Source organism: Pogona vitticeps, chromosome 4 (assembly GCF_051106095.1).
Source record: "Pogona vitticeps strain Pit_001003342236 chromosome 4, PviZW2.1, whole genome shotgun sequence".
Classification (NCBI taxonomy): Eukaryota; Metazoa; Chordata; class Lepidosauria; order Squamata; family Agamidae; genus Pogona; species Pogona vitticeps.
The window spans coordinates 4,441,409-4,459,054 of NC_135786.1; the positions used below are offsets into that span (position 1 = coordinate 4,441,409).

At 47.6% G+C, this 17,646-nt stretch overlaps 1 protein-coding gene across 1 annotated transcript; it reads left to right on the top strand.

The window, feature by feature from the left end:
* The first annotated feature begins 14,007 nt into the window (after positions 1-14,007).
* On the top strand, positions 14,008-16,841 carry SLC52A3 (solute carrier family 52 member 3). The gene is made up of 3 exons (XM_078391954.1): positions 14,008-15,133; positions 15,546-15,669; positions 16,182-16,841. Exons 1-3 carry the CDS (start codon positions 14,067-14,069, stop codon positions 16,392-16,394), a joined length of 1,404 nt encoding a protein of 467 aa, XP_078248080.1. The 5' UTR covers positions 14,008-14,066; the 3' UTR covers positions 16,395-16,841.
* The last annotated feature ends 805 nt before the right edge of the window (positions 16,842-17,646 follow it).

Sequence of the window (17,646 nt, forward strand, 5' to 3'; positions counted from 1 at the left end):
TTAGGAGACTCACATCCCATGGAAATGACTTGACTCACACAAACCCACGGTATAATATCATTGTACGCCACTGTAAGTGACATTTTAAAGAGAATGTGGGGAAGGGGGGGGGGAATATAAATCCAGTGGCTAAATAAAATAACTAAATAAGCTTCTGCAGTCCTTACAGCTGTGGAGAAGTCAGTAACCTCCATATTACAGATGGCGCTGGTGGAGATAAAGGTGTGAGGCCTGGGAGTTTGTGATGTCACAGAAGTGAGGCAGGCAAAAGCTGGAAAGGAACGCACATATGAGCATCCTTTACACGGAGCCCATGAGCCTTGTTGCCAGGTGGGAGTGGGTGGAGATCAGTGTCCCAGACTTGAAAGCCACTTCCTACACAAGAATTGAACACAAAAACAGGGGGAAATCTCTAGCACCACATGTCCTGAAATTTGCCTCATTCCCTGGAGACGTGGAGAAGCCGAACAGTTTCCAAGTGGCGCCAAGACATGGCAACCTTATCCTAAGGTTCTTACGCTGGAGGTTTGGGCTAGCTTTGTAGGCGAACACTAAATAGTGGAATGTTTCTCCTGTATTCCAGACTCGGGTTTTGAGACAGAGATCCTAGCTGAATAAGACAGAAGTCTAAAGCGAATCATGCTGTGAAGTAAAGGGAATCCTGCATGTAGCTCTTCACAAGCTCTTTATTTTTAAAAAACTTTGTATGTATTGATATTATTTATATGCCACTTTTCTCCCCATAAGGGACCCAAGCTGGCTCAGAGCAAATAAAACTGTAAAACAAACACAATTTAAAATAGAATAGGGCCCCCTTATTGATGGGATCAGAATCTGCTTATTCAATTAACCACAGTCTGAAAATATTAAAAATATTAAAAGAAAAATCTTAGAAATATATATTTCTAAAGATGAAGTTAGCAGAAGTGGCTACTAGAGGGAGCCAGAGGCCATGCAATGTGCAGCATATAAATTGGAGAAATATATTTCCATTACCAGAACTGGCCACTAGATGGAGCCAAATACCATGTTATATATAGCATTCACCATTAAAATAGCATTTGTTCTAAGCCACATTTTTCAGCATCCATGGCAAGGGGCTTATAAGTGATTCCCCCACCAATGCAGGGGTCCTACTGTATAATATGTTATAAATGTCCTATTAAAAGCAATTAAGCCTGTATTAAATTTAAAAGCCAAGATTAAAAATAATTTTAAGACTTTAAAAATCTGTGAATTAAAAACCGGCATTCCGGAGACAGCTTACTGCATAAAATCCTGTCTTTGGCTGATGATGGAAGGGCAAGAGGGAGGAGGCCAACCTGGCTTCTCAAGGCAAAGAAGTCCAAAGCCGTTGCAAGGGAAATGAAAGCTTAAAAACTGCAAGAAGCAAAATCAAAGCAAAAATGGCATTATGGCCCTTTAAAGACTAATGGCTATCTCTTAAGGCTTAATGGAAGATTTCATGGGTCATTGCCTGCTTCTTCAGCCATATAAGTTAGAATACAGAGACTGCAGGGTAAATCATTCACTAAAATACTGGTGTTTGGCTGCATTTCACACCTAGAAATTATTTATGACACCTGATTAGTATTCAGTTCTCTTGAAGCTTGAAGTCCTAAATGCAGCAACCATGATTAAAAGAAACTACAGAGGAACAACAGGTGGTAATGAAAAGACTGGCTGACTTTACCTTTAGGCCTTGTTCTGAAAAGATGAGTTGCTAGTTGTGAAGGAAAATAACAGTGGACAACAGCATAAGTACTACATTTGGTAATAACTTAAGAAACCTTGGCTAATATTTAATCTATTGATATGGATGTTCAGCATGTGTATATATTTTATCTCAGCTGTTTTGCTCTGGATTCTTGTTCTGTAGTTTTTTTCCCTTCCAGAATAGGAACTTTCATATCTTGTAAAGAGTGTCTTGATAGCCTAAAGTGATTTGAGACACATTTCTATGTGTTCTCTTTTCTGATGTCTGATTTATATCCTTTGAGTCTTTTGCATAGAGATAGTCCTGTCTAGCGAGCAGAGGGGCCTTGGTGGCAAAAGATGGCATAGATCACATTAGCTGAGGAAGAAGTCAAATTGCCCTTGATGTTGAGTGTTGGGGCCTGTGATAGTGTTGCCAGAGTAAATGTGGGGGCAGAGCTAGCATCTGGGTTTGTAGCAGGATATAGTCCCCATCTTTGTGTTGGTGTTGTGTAACTCATTGTGTGTCAATAGTAGCTTGAGACTGACGGACTGTCTGTAAGGAAGCCTAGGTCTTCCATTTAAGGGCTTGGGAGAGTGACGTGTTTTTGACGAGGATGGGTTGGAGGTCATTTGCGATGTGTGTGAACGTCTTCCTTGTGGGTTGAAAGTTCAGTTGTTTTCTGGGGCTGCACTGCAGTAGGTTACTTCTTGTTGTAGGTCTTGCAGGGTTAATTGGCTCTTTAACCATATTGCAAGGGGAGTGTAGTCTGAAGCATGCATTTTGGAGGTCCTTGAGTCTTCAGCCTCTCTCTTGTGGGTCTGAGCAGGTGCGATTGCATTTGAGGGCTTGGCTGTAAATGATTGATTTCATGGTGCGTTTAGGATGGACGTTGGAGACCTGCAGGTAAGTGTATCCATCGGTGGGTTTTCAATACAGTGCTGTGCTAAGAGATCCAGGTTGTAGCTTTAGAATGGCGTCAAGAAAAGGCACCCATTGTGTGGATTAGTCCAGGCTAAGACTGGTGGTTGGATGAAAGTCCTTCAAATCCTGGTGGAATTTCTCTCCTGTTTCCTGTCCTTAAAAATACCACGACCCACAAAAACTTCCAGTTTGGGTTGCAAGGATTTTGCCAGATGGCCACTAGAGGGCAGGAGAGGCCTTGCTTACAAGCCATTGCAGCCTTAGCTGAACCCTTTTTTTTTTTACTCAGAAGTCAGTTCCACTGAAGGTAGTGGGGCTTACTCCTGGGTCAGTGTGCTGGCGATTTCAGCCTTGGATGCCTCTGAGGGCGATCATAGCGGTGGTGGGGAAGGTCGGTGTTCAAGGAATGTCCACAAACCAATCCTTCTCAGCAGTAACTTGTGCAGTGAGTGATGGACTACAACTCCCAGTTGCCCCAGCCAGGATGGCAAGGGGTTAGAGATTCTGAGAGATGGAGCCCAAGACTTCTGCAGGGCCAGAGACTGAGAACTGAGGCCATGAAGGAAGATTCAAGGTGAGAGCAGAAGAGGAAGGATAGAGGATGACTACCCATACCCTGGAATGCAGAAGTTACTCCAGAATTTTAATGGCAAGTGTTCTGGAGTTAAACAAACCGCTCGGTTTATACTGGGACAATCAAAATCTCATTCTTCCTCCATGGAGCTTATTTTCCCCACTCTTATCTTCACAATAGCCCCAGGAGTTAGCTTAAGCTCCCCCCTCCCACCCCCAGGACTGTTTGCTTGGAGACTAGAATCTCGGTTTTCCAGAGTCTGGTACCCTAACATCTTCCCCAATGAAGCATCTTCCCGAGAGGTTGGATTACAACACCCATCCTTCCCAGGCATTCCCACCAGGGATGGCTGGGGACGATGGGGTTGTTAGCTATGGAATTTTGAAGGAAGTGGTAGCACTGTGACTCTTGAGTATCAGCCGCAGAGGTAGGTAAAGGTAAAGGTTCCCCTTGACAATTTTTGTCCAGTCGTGTTCGACTCTAGGGGGCGGTGCTCATCCCGCTCTTCAAGCCATAGAGCCAGCGTTTGTCCGAAGACAATCTTCCATGGTCACATGGCCAGTGCGACTTAGACACGGAACGCTGTTACCTTCCCACCGAGGTGGTCCCTATTTATCTACTTGCATTTGCATGCTTTCAAACCGCTAGGTTGGTGGGAGCTGGGACAGGCGACGGGCGCTCACTCCGTCACGTGGATTCGATCTTACGACTGCTTGGTCTTCTGACCCTGCAGCACAGGCTTCTGCGGTTTAGCCCACAGCGCCACCACGTGGTAGACATGAATGTTAAAAGTTAGTAAGTCACTGCAAACATGATCTCCTGTTTGGCCCACTCTGGTTAGGAGAACGACACATGAACAAATGCACTTCTGTGCCTGTTTGGGGTGAGGAAACCCCCATCATACTTTGGAGGGCGTAGAGTCCATCAGATGCATTATTGTGGTTGCACGCTGTCAAGTCAACTTATGGCAACCGTAACAGGGTTTTCAAGGTAAGGGAGATATTTAAAGGGTGGCTTTAACAGTTTCAAACTCCCAGTCAGTTTCCGTGGCTGAGTGAGGATTCGAACCCTGTTCTCCAGAGTCCTGGTCTGTGACTCTATCCACATCACACTGGGAACCCATTATAGCATTAATTCACTCTAGAAATTGAGACTGGAAGAATGGACGCTGGGTTTAGAGACACCTGAACAAATGGAGCCCATTTAAGGAACACAGTTTCTTGCCTAGGACTTCACTAGGACCAGAGTTTGACTACAAACCCCAAAATCTGGACTACAGCTACCAAAATCCTCCATTTTGTTGTTTGTTGTTTAGTTGTTCAGCCGTGTCCGACTCTTCATGACCCCCATGGACCAGAGCACGCCAGGCCCTCCTGTCTTCCACTGCCTCCCGGAGTTGTGTCAAAGTCATGTTGGTTGCTTTGATGACACTGTCCATCAAGTAGTGAATGCTGGGGGGACAAAAAAAAGAAGAGGAGGGGAAGCTACCTTACCACTGAACTACATGATGATGCAGAAATGCAATCACTACTATTCTTGGTTCAGCCCTTTTGGGAACCTTGTGGCAGCTGCACTGCAGTCCTGCAACCAAAACTCTGCTCACAACCTGGGATCAATCCCAGGTAGCTGGCTTGAGGTTCACTCAGCCTCCCGTCCTTCCGAAGTCGGTAAATGGAGTACCCAGCTTGCGGGGGGGGGGGGGGGGAGGAAGGATTGTGTAGCTTGCAGAATTCAATTGAAAACCGCCCAGAGGGTGCTTAAAGCATATAACACCCTGGAAATGTTGAAATGTGAATCATCTGGATAGAAGCTGTATTTCCAGTTTCATGGTGAGAAGGTCAGGTGAACCAGGAAGCGGCTTGTTAAGGTCTTTAAAAAACGAGGTAAAGAAACGACCAAGTTTGAAAGAGACCATCCTCCACCGAGCTTGAAAGAGAGATTTGTAAGTTTACGTCTGGGCATGGCGGTGGTGAAATCAACGTGTTTTGCACACTTAATTTGATACCTTCCTTGAGGTCGTTAATTTCCTCCTTTAACAGGTTCATGCAGCTGAATTCTTATAGTAACTAACCGAATCGCCTTCTAGATCATTAGGAAATAAGTTACTCTGGGTTGAGACCAGACCTGACAGTAAACACATCTTCTGGCCTGGTTCTTGAAGCAGAATGGGCTCACCCTGGAGCAATGTTCAGGGCTTGGAATAGTTACGGGGATGAATCCCAACTCCTCTTACACCCAGCGGCAGAACCAGTGGTCAGCAATGAATCCGGTCAGTTAGGGCCTTGTGACTGCAACGTCCACAGGGTGATGGTGAGTTTGCTCCAAGTTTGGTCTGAACTTAAATGAACTCTCCACGGTTCTGAATCTATCTTGGGGGTTGAGTTCTGCATCTTAGCTAGCTCCAGTATAGTTCAGAATGAAACACGGACTGTTACATACAGCACTGATGTTACCTGTCTGTCATGGGTTTGGAGGGAAAGTTCCATCCTATGGGGAGTGGAAGGCGGGACATCAGGAGGAGGGGCTGTACTGTATATATATGTGAAGCCTGTGTGGAGAAGTTTAGAAGCTGGAGGAGAGCTGAAGGAGAGCTGAGAGAAGAAGCTGGAGTGGGAGTCTGTGTGTCAGACAGGGTACTACTGTGTGTCAGTCAGTACCAACCTGATAGGTTCAGGTGTCTGTATGGGTAGCCAGAACTGATAGGTTCAGGGTCTGTGCTTTATTGAAAGGTGTTCTGTGTGAACCAAACTGGTGTATGTATGATTGAGACTAAGCCACGTTACTGTATCTTATTCACTTGATCATTTTATTTTCCCTGTGTGTTATTTAAATAAACCTTATTCTTTTGTTTGTTTAAAAATCCATTCCTGGTCTGTGTGACTCCTTACAGGGAATGGTTGGTGGCAGCTTAGTGAAACTGTGGCATATCCCAGTAGGTCTGGGGTTGTCACATTGATTGGTGTCCAGCGTGTGGGATACAACTGGTCCAGTTGTCCAGTGGTACAGCAAAGCCTTGGCAAGTGTGCCCAGAGCAAGGGGGGTCTAGTCAGGGACAATCTGAGAGCGCGTAGGTAATCTTCTAGGCTTACCTCACGGGGAGGTATGCTAGTGGAAGAACGTGCCACCTCAGATTGGGGACTAGATTAGGGAGCTCTGAGGCAACCCGTTTTGGCGGGAAAAAGCTGAGGCAAAGCTGAGGGAAGTAGAAGTGATCTAGCCTGTCTGCTGAGAGGCCTAGCAGAGGGGGGTGGACTCTGGCTGGCAACAGTTGCAAGTTAGTGCTGAAAGAACAGCAGCAATCTATAGAAGGCTGGTTCTGAGGCAAAAGAAAAAAAAAGTGGTCGCTTTATTTTGAGGCTTGACTTTTGAAAGCAGCCTGTTCTGGGGGGGGGATTATGCCCTTGACTCGAAGCCAAATGGCAGAAATGGGTGAAGTGAGGGAACCCCAAGTAGACCAAGGTTCTGAGGATGAATTTGGCTCAGTGCAGGATGAGAGCACGGGAGAACAGAACCCAGAACTCAGGAAAATGCTCATAGCCCAACAGCATGAACTGAGGGTGAGGGAAATGGAGGAAAGATTAGAGAGAGAAAGAAGGGAGGAAAGGGAAAGGCAAAGACAATTCGAAATAGAGAGAATGGAAAGAGAAGAAAGATTGGAGAGAGAGAAAATGGCGTTTGAGTTAAGAAAATTGGAACTGATGAATCAGAACAATAATAACAATAGAGATTCTGAGGTGGGCCAATTGTCTAAAACTGACCTGAAGAAATTCCCTGTATACCACAAGGGAGATTGCCCTGAGGTGTTCTTTTCCCTCGTGGAAAGAGCGTTTGTGGACTTCTCAGTAAGGGAAACTGAGAAGATGACCATCATGCGATCTTTAATCAGTGGCAGCCTGGCAGAAGTCTATGCAGAGATGCCAGAGGAGCTGTTAAAAGATTTTGCAGAGTTTAAAAAACTGGTGTTTGCCAGACATGGGATAAATGCGGAACAGCTGAGGCAGAGATTCAGGTCACTCACCAAGAAACCAGAGCAGACTTTTACCCAAGTGGGGGCCCAACTGGTGAGGCTGCTAGAGAAATGGCTATCTCAGGAGGGAACAGAGACCTTCCAGCAGCTCAAAGACCTGATAGCGCTGGAACAGTTTTATTCAGTCCTGCATGGGGAACTGAAGTTCCAGGTGAGGGAAAGGAAACCAAAATCTGTGGCAGAAGCAGCAGAGATCGCAGATTTTATTTCCCAAATAAGAAAGCCCTTAGGTGAGGGGAAATCTATAAGCAAACCTAAAGAGACCTACAGCAAGTACTCTCAGGGACCAGGAAAAAACCAGCAAGTGGGAGGGGCCCATGGTGAAGGGAAGCCCTCAGACATGAAACAAAGACCTCAGATTTTGGAGGGAAAACCAAAACAAGATGAGAAAGACTCAAAATACAGCAGAAAATGTTATTTCTGTCAAGGAAAGGGCCATCTAATCTCAGAGTGTGAGAAATTAAAGCAGCTAAAAGGAAATGTGCCTCATGATTTGAGTGGAACCAAGCCAAAAGCTGTGTTCTGTGTCCAGAAAGAGCAAAGCTCCTTGTCACTGAGGGAGCCTGTTGCCATGGCTACTCAATCTGGAACAGTTACATCTGCTGATCAGGCTGAGGAAAATGGTCCTCTTGTGGAGGTCAAGCGCTGCTTGCTCGTGAGAACAGATTCTCAGTTGTTTGAAACCGCAGGGGTGGACGTAGGAATACTTGACCATCAGTATAGGGGGCTGAGGGATACTTGTTCCCAGGTGACCCTGTGCCATCCAGATATTATACCTAGGGAGTATATAATCCCGAATGAGAGCATGAAGGTGGCAGGGATTGAGGGACAGGTGATCTCGCTGCCAGTAGCGGAGGTACCTGTGAACTTTCAAGGCTGGAGGGGAGTTTGGCGGCTAGCGATTTCATCGACTCTGCCAGCAGCCGTGCTCGTGGGAAATGACCTGGCTGAACATGTGAAACGGGTGCTAGTGATTACACGTTCACAAGCCACCACGGGGACAGTTCAGGGGGGTACTGATGAGCCCGAGACGGAAGCAGGTGGGGGAAGTTCAGAGGCTGTGGTGGAAACCTTAACCACAGACAGCCGATTTGGCCAAGAGCAAAAGGCAGACGCCACTCTCCAAAAGTGTTTTGAACAGGTGACAGACGCCCAGCTAACACCTGAAACCCCAGTGAGATTTTGTGAGAAAAAGGGAATTTTATATAGAGAGACCCTGAGGAATATCTCAAAAGGGGGAGATGGGATCAGAAGTCAGCTGGTGGTACCTGAAAAGTATCGCCCCATGATCTTTAAAAGGGGGCACTCTGACATGTTTGCTGCGCACTTAGGGGTGAACAAAACACAACAGAGAATTACACAGAATTTTTACTGGCCTGAAATAGGGAAGCAGATCAAGGAGTTCTGTAAACAATGTGATGTGTGTCAGAGGCAGGGGAATAACCGTGACAGGACCAAAGCAAAGTTGTGCCCTTTGCCTGTGATTGACACTCCGTTCAAATGTATAGGGGTGGATATTGTGGGACCTTTGCCCAAGGCCACAAAGAGGGGGAACAGGTTCATTCTCACCATTGTGGACCATGCCACGAGGTACCCTGAGGCCATTCCCTTGACTAACATTGAAACTAACACAGTGGCAGATGCCTTGGTGGGGTATATGTCCAGGATGGGATTCGCCTCAGAAATAATCACAGATTTGGGCGCATCGTTTACATCGAAGCTCATGAAACGGTTATGGCAAATCTGTGGAATTAAACACAAGGAAACCACTGCCTATCACCCTGAAAGTAATGGGTTAACGGAGAAGTTCAATGGGACTCTGATGCGCATGATTAGGGCTTACTTGGCAGAGAATCCAAACAATTGGGACCAGAAGCTGCAATCCCTTTTGTTTGCTTATCGATCAGTGCCACAAGCCAGTACCGGGTTCAGTCCGTTTGAACTCTTGTTTGGGAGAAGGGTGAAAGGGCCCCTTGATTTAATCAAACAAAATTGGGAGCAGATCACCCAGGATGACCCACAAGACGTTGTGACATATATAGACACCTTGATGAATGACCTAAAGAGAAACCTAGAGCTAGCAGCAGAGACCCTGCAAGCTCAAAAGGTCAGAAAGAAAGCTTGGGATGACCAGGAAGCCAGGGAGAGGCACTTTGACCCAGGGGAGGAAGTGCTTTGGCCTAGGCTCTGCAAAGAGAACAAACTGCAGCTGGGTAGCCCAGAAATAAAAGACTTAGGTCACATGGTAGGGGGAGGAGTGATCAAACCCCTAGAGGCCAAAATAGAAGCCGTTCGTGATTGGCCTGGACCCAACACCAAGAAAAAAGTCAAATCATTTCTTGGGTTGGTGGGCTACTACAGGAAGTTCATCCCGAGGTTTAGCGAGATTGCGGCTCCGCTGACCGATCTGACGAGGAAGAAGACTGATGACCGCATCCCGTGGACCAGCGACTGTGAGGAGGCGTTCCAGAGGTTGAAGGAGGCCCTCATCAACTATCCAGTGCTGCGTGCTCCAGACTTTGACCGGGAGTTCATCATCTACACCGATGCGTCTAACAGCGGGGTAGGAGCAGTTCTTTGCCAGGAGGATGAGAATGGTGACCAGCATCCAGTGTCCTACCTGAGTAGGAAACTCCAGAAAGGTGAGAGACATTTGGCAACCGTGGAAAAGGAGTGCCTGGCCATAGTCTACGCGATCCAGAAGGCCAAGCCTTACATCTGGGGAAGACATTTTATTCTGTGCACTGACCATTCACCACTGCAATGGTTAAAGACAATGAAATCCCACAATAGTAAACTTATGAGGTGGGCTTTAAACCTGCAGGACTATGACTTTGAAGTGAAGGTGGTCAGAGGGTCAGTGAACTGTGTTGCTGACGCCTTGTCAAGAAGACCTGAAGAATGAAGACGGCGAAAGAAACATGGACTATGTATATATTTTGGTGACCAAAAAGTTAAATGTACCTCTTGTTTATTAAACATGTTTGGTTTGTATGAATAAAGGTAACTTGATGTATTGTAAATGGTAAATGTTTAAATGCCTAATTGATACTTATCCTAGCGTAAGTATGGTATTGTATGTTATTGTATAACTGTTTTTGTATGTTTTGGAACCAGGTTGTTTTTTGGAGAAAAGCACCTTAGCTTTCCCCCTACAAAACAACTTATAAAGAGGGGAGGTGTTACATACAGCACTGATGTTACCTGTCTGTCATGGGTTTGGAGGGAAAGTTCCATCCTATGGGGAGTGGAAGGCGGGACATCAGGAGGAGGGGCTGTACTGTATATATATGTGAAGCCTGTGTGGAGAAGTTTAGAAGCTGGAGGAGAGCTGAAGGAGAGCTGAGAGAAGAAGCTGGAGTGGGAGTCTGTGTGTCAGACAGGGTACTACTGTGTGTCAGTCAGTACCAACCTGATAGGTTCAGGTGTCTGTATGGGTAGCCAGAACTGATAGGTTCAGGGTCTGTGCTTTATTGAAAGGTGTTCTGTGTGAACCAAACTGGTGTATGTATGATTGAGACTAAGCCACGTTACTGTATCTTATTCACTTGATCATTTTATTTTCCCTGTGTGTTATTTAAATAAACCTTATTCTTTTGTTTGTTTAAAAATCCATTCCTGGTCTGTGTGACTCCTTACAGGGAATGGTTGGTGGCAGCTTAGTGAAACTGTGGCATATCCCAGTAGGTCTGGGGTTGTCACACGGACAAATTCAGCATCACACTGGCCTTGAAGTCACCAGCATCCATGGATTTGGGTTTTCTTGTGGGATCGCTGAGTGAAGCAAAGGAATGGAGGAAGCATTTAAAAATTCCATTCCTAGAGCCATCTCCTCTGTTTTCTGCTGCTGTTCAGTTATTTCTGGTAACTTCATCATTAGAAAGTATAAGTATATCCATGAATTTTTCATTTAATATTTAATATTTTTTGAATTGTGGATAAGTGAATCAGTGGATACTGATCCCGTGGATATGGGAGTCCTACTATATAGTCATGTGAGGTTTCCGTGGCTATGCAGGGATTTGAACTCATCATATGACACTTCAATAGTGTAACCCACTTCTCATGAAAAGCAGTGTAATTATCTTAACATTGTATGTGGTTTTAATTTTCCCTCTATGTCGTTTTACCTCTACATTAAATTTACCTACATTTAATCTTACCTATATTTCCATAATTTGATATGAATAAAGAAAGAGAGTCTGAGAGCCCAGAAACTTAACAAGTCCCAGCATTGGCAAGGGGCTACGTATGCGTTAACGGGATGGGCTCAGAAACTCCATAAACCCTCTCATGCCAAGGTCTATTGTCTTGTCTTTGATCCCTTCAGGAATGGAAAGGCTGCTTTCTGATGACTTTTGTCAATCTGACAAGAGTTAAGGGTGTCCAGCCCTAGCTGAAAGTCCTTTTCCACGAGGGGTGGGCTCCACCCAGCGTATGCGCAGCACTGTCCATTTCTACCACCTCCCACCACAACCACTTAGAATAATGGGATAGAGGCCTCTAAGGTCATTGAGTCCAACACCCTATTCAAGGGCAGGAATCCAAATCCAAGCAGATCCGCCAGGTGGTTGTCCAATGTTCTCTTGAAGGCCTCCAGCGTTGGAGCGCTCGCCACCTCTCGAGGTCATGGGTCCCCTTGAATTTCTCCCAACTCTGGATCACAGTTTCAGAGGAAGCCACCGAATGCACGTTTAACTCGGTGCTCCACGTGAGGGGCGTGAGGTCACCCTCCTTCACTCAAGTCTCATTTGGGGAATTCATGGCATTGAGGGTCCTGTTTCTTGTGGCAAACCTACTGACCTTAAGGGTCTTCAATGCAGGCAAGGGACAGAACGAGGAGCCCCCGAGCAACAGCTAATAATAATACTAGTAGAGTGCCATCAAGTCCATTCTGACTTAGAGCGAACCTTTCCAGGATTTTTTCGGGTAGAGAATACTCAGAAATGGTTTCTCATTCCCTTCTTCCTGGGTTGCCCTGGGATGGTGCAGCTGGCCCAAGGCCACCCAGGCTGGCCCTTCTCCCTGGCAACACACCATGAGGAATTCGAACTCCATCCTCTGCTCTGCAGACACATACCCAAGCCACTGAGCTATTTAGCCATTGGGCCAATACCTGCCAAGCAGAAAATATCCACCCGAGCTTGCTCAACCACCTCTCGAAAGGGTGTCTTTCCCCTGAGGGGGGAAGGCCTTTGTGAAGGACAGTCTCATTGGCTTCCTACTGTAGTTTCAAGGTGGAGCAATTGGCAGGCGCTGAGGTGTTTAGGAAACACTTGTCTGAAAGGAGGCCAGCCTCTGTTGTGCTTGGCTTGGGCTTCAGGTGCCCGCCGGCTCCGTGTACTCAGAGATAAGGAAGGGGAAAAGTGTCGGTAGCAGTTCCTTCTCCCTGTGTTCAGAGCACATGGTGAACTCCACTGCTGTTTCTCAAGGGTTGTGAAGAAGTAGAGCTGCTCTCAAGATAGGAGGTATGTGGGTCGCATCCGGGTTCTCCTTCATCCTTCCAAGCCCACTCCTTCCCACAACACTCTAGGCTGGACTTTGTCCTCTCCCTGGAGGTGCTGGTGGCCTCCAACCTAAGAGGTTTCAAAGCCAACCTCATGCTGCCTCCCTCCCATGCTCCCAAACTGGCAAGGCATCCATCCTGCATGACCAGGGTGATACTAATGGCCTGATCAGGACAACCACATGGCTATTTTTGACTTGGATGGAAGGTAGCTGCTTACACATCACCCCACAAAAGGAGACGCAGGTTGGCTTAAAATGTGCACATGCTAATTGACGGGTGCAAATTTAGACATAATTGTTATGGTTTAAATAGAAATCCACTTCCTCGTGAGAAAGACTGGGAACAAGAGGCAGGGTGACTTCAAACCTTCTGTGCTTCTTGAGGTTCTCCATCCAGAACTGGACCAGACAGAGCTTCCAAGAGAGGGTGGCTTCACATAGACCTGTGGTTCCCAGTCTTGGGTCCCCAGATATTCCTGAACTAAAACTCCCAGAATACTTCACCATTAGATGTCCTGGCCAGGGTTTCTGGGAGTTGTAGTCCAAGAACATCTGGGGACCCAAAGTTGACAACCATTGACGTAGACAATTATGTCCTGGAAGCTTTCCAAGGAAAAGCATGGTTCTTTACAACCTGTCATAGTCAACCTTCCATCCATCATTCTGTCAAAGAGCCCAAGTCCTTCCATGGTACAAACAAAACCTTAGTTCTTCTGAAGGATATTTATACATTTAAAGGCATTCTACAATTTATACGTTTATAGGCATTTGTTTATGGCATTTGCAATTTGCCCTGAATTTTGAAGACATTTTTTTAAAAATTGAAGCAGCATTATTTGGAGCAAACATACACCCCCCTGTGATTCCATTAGTGGATGGAAAAATTGTAATAGTACTATTAAGGGTGATTGTTTTGGATGTCGTGGGTCTCACACTACATATGTGCCCCGTTGGTGCTACATATCCTGCTGGTTGAAAACCAGGAAATGTACAGGTCTGCCCTACTAGATGCAGTCAGATAAGAAATATATTTCTTCTGGAGAACTAGATGCGTGGCTTCTGTACTAAGAAATAAGCTTTTTCAGAAGCCACCCTCCACTTCCCACCAAGTGGATATACTTGATGGGAGATTTGAGGGAGGGGGCGGTTTCTGAGGAAATTTCTCCACCACCTCCCACCAAGTGGACATTTTCAGCCTCATTCTAGACGACAATCTAGATTCTCACCCATTCTAGACGAGAGGAAACCTGCCCTCACCCTCCACCTTTAACGGGCATCTCTTCCCTCGCAGGAAACGAGGTCTTCTCCTCCTCCTCCTTGGACCACGGAGAAGAAGGATGGCGTGGCTCACCCACATCCTGGCCTGCGTCTTCGGGACTGGCTCTTGGATGGCCATCAACGGTGTGTGGGTAGAGCTTCCCCTGCTGGTGAACAAACTCCCGGAGGGCTGGTACCTTCCTTCCTACCTCATTATCATCATCCAGTTGGCCAACATTGGGCCTCTTTTCATCACCGTCGTGCACAAACTGAAGCCTGGCATGTTGAGTGAGGTGCCCGTCATCTTTGTTGTGGTCACGACAGGGGCCGTGGCTTGCTTCCTCTTGGCCTTCCTCTGGCATTATATCACACCTGTAGCCGGACAGATGCACAGCACACCTTTCTTTGTCTTGACTTTCTTCCTCTCCCTTGTAGACTGCACCTCCTCTGTCACCTTTTTGCCTTTCATGGCCCGCCTCCACCCACGCTACATCACTACCTTTTTCATCGGCGAGGGCCTCAGTGGGCTGATCCCGGCTCTCTTTGCCTTGGCCCAAGGCTCGGGAATCGCTAGCTGCATCCAGGTAGCCACAACGAGCAACACAACCGCCGGCAACTCAACGTTTGGCAACGTAAGTGCCGAGGGTGTCCATTACCACATGGAAACACGTTACTCCCCTCCTAACTTCTCCAGCCTGGTCTTCTTCATCATCCTGTCTGCCATGATGTTCTCCTGCCTGGTGGCCTTCTTCTTCCTCAACCGCCTGCCCACGGTGTGGGAGCTGTCCAAAGAAAATCTTTGCTCCAGCGACATCACCCTCTACTCGATCCAGAAGATCCCTATGGATGGACAAGGACCAGCAATGGACTTAGGGGGCTTCGCAAACTCCCCCATGGATGGAAAGGGGGAAAGCCCTACCAAAGGAGGTGATGACGCAGGTCCAGAAAAGGTCCCCTACTCCGGGGCTGAGTTTGCTTTCATCTACATCTTCCTTGCTTGGGTGAATGCCCTGACCAACGGGATCCTGCCCTCTGTCCAGAGCTACTCCTGCCTGCCCTACAGCAACCTGGCCTACCACCTTGCCGCCACGCTGAGCTCCATGGCTAATCCTCTTGCGTGCACCATTGCTACCTTTCTGCCCTGCAGGTAGGTTCCATTCATCCTGGCAGGGGCTTCGGAAAAGGCCATTTTCAACGTTCTTTGTACACACTCTACAACACGCAGGTTTAGTTTTTAACCTAACTGAACTACCATGGCTTTCCCCAAGGATGCAACTAGATATTGAAGGCAGGCAGGCAGGCGGGCAAGCGATGGATGGATGGATGGATGGATGGATGGATGGATGGGTCTGTCTGTCTGTCTGTCTGTCTGTCTGTCTGTCTGTCTGTGGAAGATTATGGGTGGAAATTACAACAAGTAACTTTCCAGATTTCTGGTCTGGAAGTTCTGGTCCAGAAGCGTCATTTTCTCCCACTCGCTACCCGAATTCCCAACCCAAGTCAGTGAAGGACCGTCCCACCTTCCCAGGCATGACGCATGTCTTTCTTCTCTTGCTCAGGTCTCTCCCCGTCCTGGGAGTCCTGACGGCCATCGGAACAGCCTTCGGCACTTACAACATGACTATGGCAGCCCTCAGCCCCTGCCCCGTGCTGCAGCACTCGGACTGGGGAGACGCACTCATTGTAAGTAGTTGGCTGGGAAGCCTCGGGTGGCTCAGGAATTCACACGAGCGGCATCGGAAGGGAACAGAGGCCTAACAGGGGAAAAAAGAAGAAGTAGTGCCGTTCTAGGAACCCTATGGGAATGGCGGTTGGCTTTTTAAATAGATTCCAGGCCCCCTAGAATAAGGGAGTGGGAAGGAGCTTTTTTCAAAAGTGGAAATGGAGTTCTAGTCAATTCTGGTTTTGATGGTTGTTGTGGGGTTTTTGGGCTCTTTGGCCGTGTTCTGAAGGTTGTTCTTCCTGACGTTTCGCCAGTCCCCGTGGCCGGCATCTTCAGAGGACTGGAGTAGGAACTCTGTCCATGCTCATGGGCAGCACAGATAACCATCAGATCCTGGCCATGAAAGCCTTCGAGAATAAATTCTGTTTTTCCTTTTTCATAGTTGGGGAGGTGATTTATGTGGCTGCCCAAGGAACTCAGAGGCAGGAAATAGGCAAAAGTGAACACCGCACTCCCTTCTCTTTGCTACCAGGTGATCTCCTGGGCGTTCTTTGCCGGGATCCTTACCTACGTCAAGGTGATGATGGGGGTGATTCTTCGAAGCCACAGCCACAGCGCCCTCGTGTGGTACGGAGCGGTGGAGCAGCTCGGCTCTCTGGTGGGCGCCTTGGTCATGTTCCCCTTAGTGAATGTCTACAGCCTCTTCAGGTCAGCGGATTTTTGCAGCTTCCACTGCCCAGCGTGACACACACACCCCCAAGGGAGGAGACCCAAATCGTGCAACCACAGCCTTCTCGTTCAAGCCGCCTGCGGATTTTACAGCGGAGCGCCCCTCTAACGGATGCAGCCGCAGCCAAGATCTCTCCCAACGATCAAAGAGGAAGAAGCCAAGATATTGATCAATGGGGCTGCCAACAGTATATTCCTATAAAGGACTGACACCCCCCCCCAAGCTGTGGGGTGGGTGGGTTTGGCTGGTGGACAGTCAAATTCACTCTAGGCTTTCTACTGCATTCAGGGCCAATGAATTGTTTGCTGGATCACCTCAAGAGGGGATCAGACACCATCATCTCCCACCCATCCTTCGAGAGAGAGGCAGGACCTGCTGCAGATCCCTGAGAAGACTCTCACCAGGCAGCTGCCGGAAACCCTCTAAATAAATTGGTTGTTCCCAAGACGTGTGTGTTCTGCCTGTGCTTTGTGGTCAGATTTCAGTAACACAGACTCTGTATCCAATCCCAGCAACGCCTGGTTCACAATCTTGAGGTTTCCCGGGATTTTTCCAGGCAGAGAATGCACCAAAGTGCTTTGCCCATGGCCGCCTTTTGGAGATGCCTTGGGACTTTGTGCAGCTGGCCCAAGGCCATCCAGGCTGGCTCTTCTCCCAGGAGGCCTCAGTGGGGGAATCGAACCCCCAACTGGTGGCTCCATAACCAAATCCCTAAACCACTGAGCTATCCAGCCAGCCAATAATGATTTGCCATCGGGTCAGTTTTGAATTATGGTGATCCTTTTCATGTTTTTTTAAGCAGAGAGTACTCAGAAATGGTTTTCCATTCCCTTCTTCTGGGGGGTGGCGGCTTTGGGATGGTGCAGCTTGCCCAAGGCCATCTAGGCTGGCTCTACATGTAGGAGGCTCAGTGGGGGAATCGAACTCCCCACCTCTGGATTTGCAGCCAGAGATCTGAACCACAGCTACCAACATTTCAGATTCCTAGTCCTCATTTCTGTCCAAAAGGGAACTCTAGCCGCCTTTTCAGGAGGGATGAGAGTTGAGCTGGCACTGCATTTAATCTACTGTCACCCCCCCCCCGGGTGGGGGAATGTTGGTTCGTGGCAGTCGGGTTGGTGGCAAGGTTTGATAAGAGAAGCTTTGGCCAAGGGTGCACATTGCCACCCTCTGCATGCAATCAGCGTTCATGGCGACCGAGCTTGGAAACAAGGAAAGATAAGGGGGAAAGAATAAGTCTCCTCAGGTATTTCTCACAGAACCACCA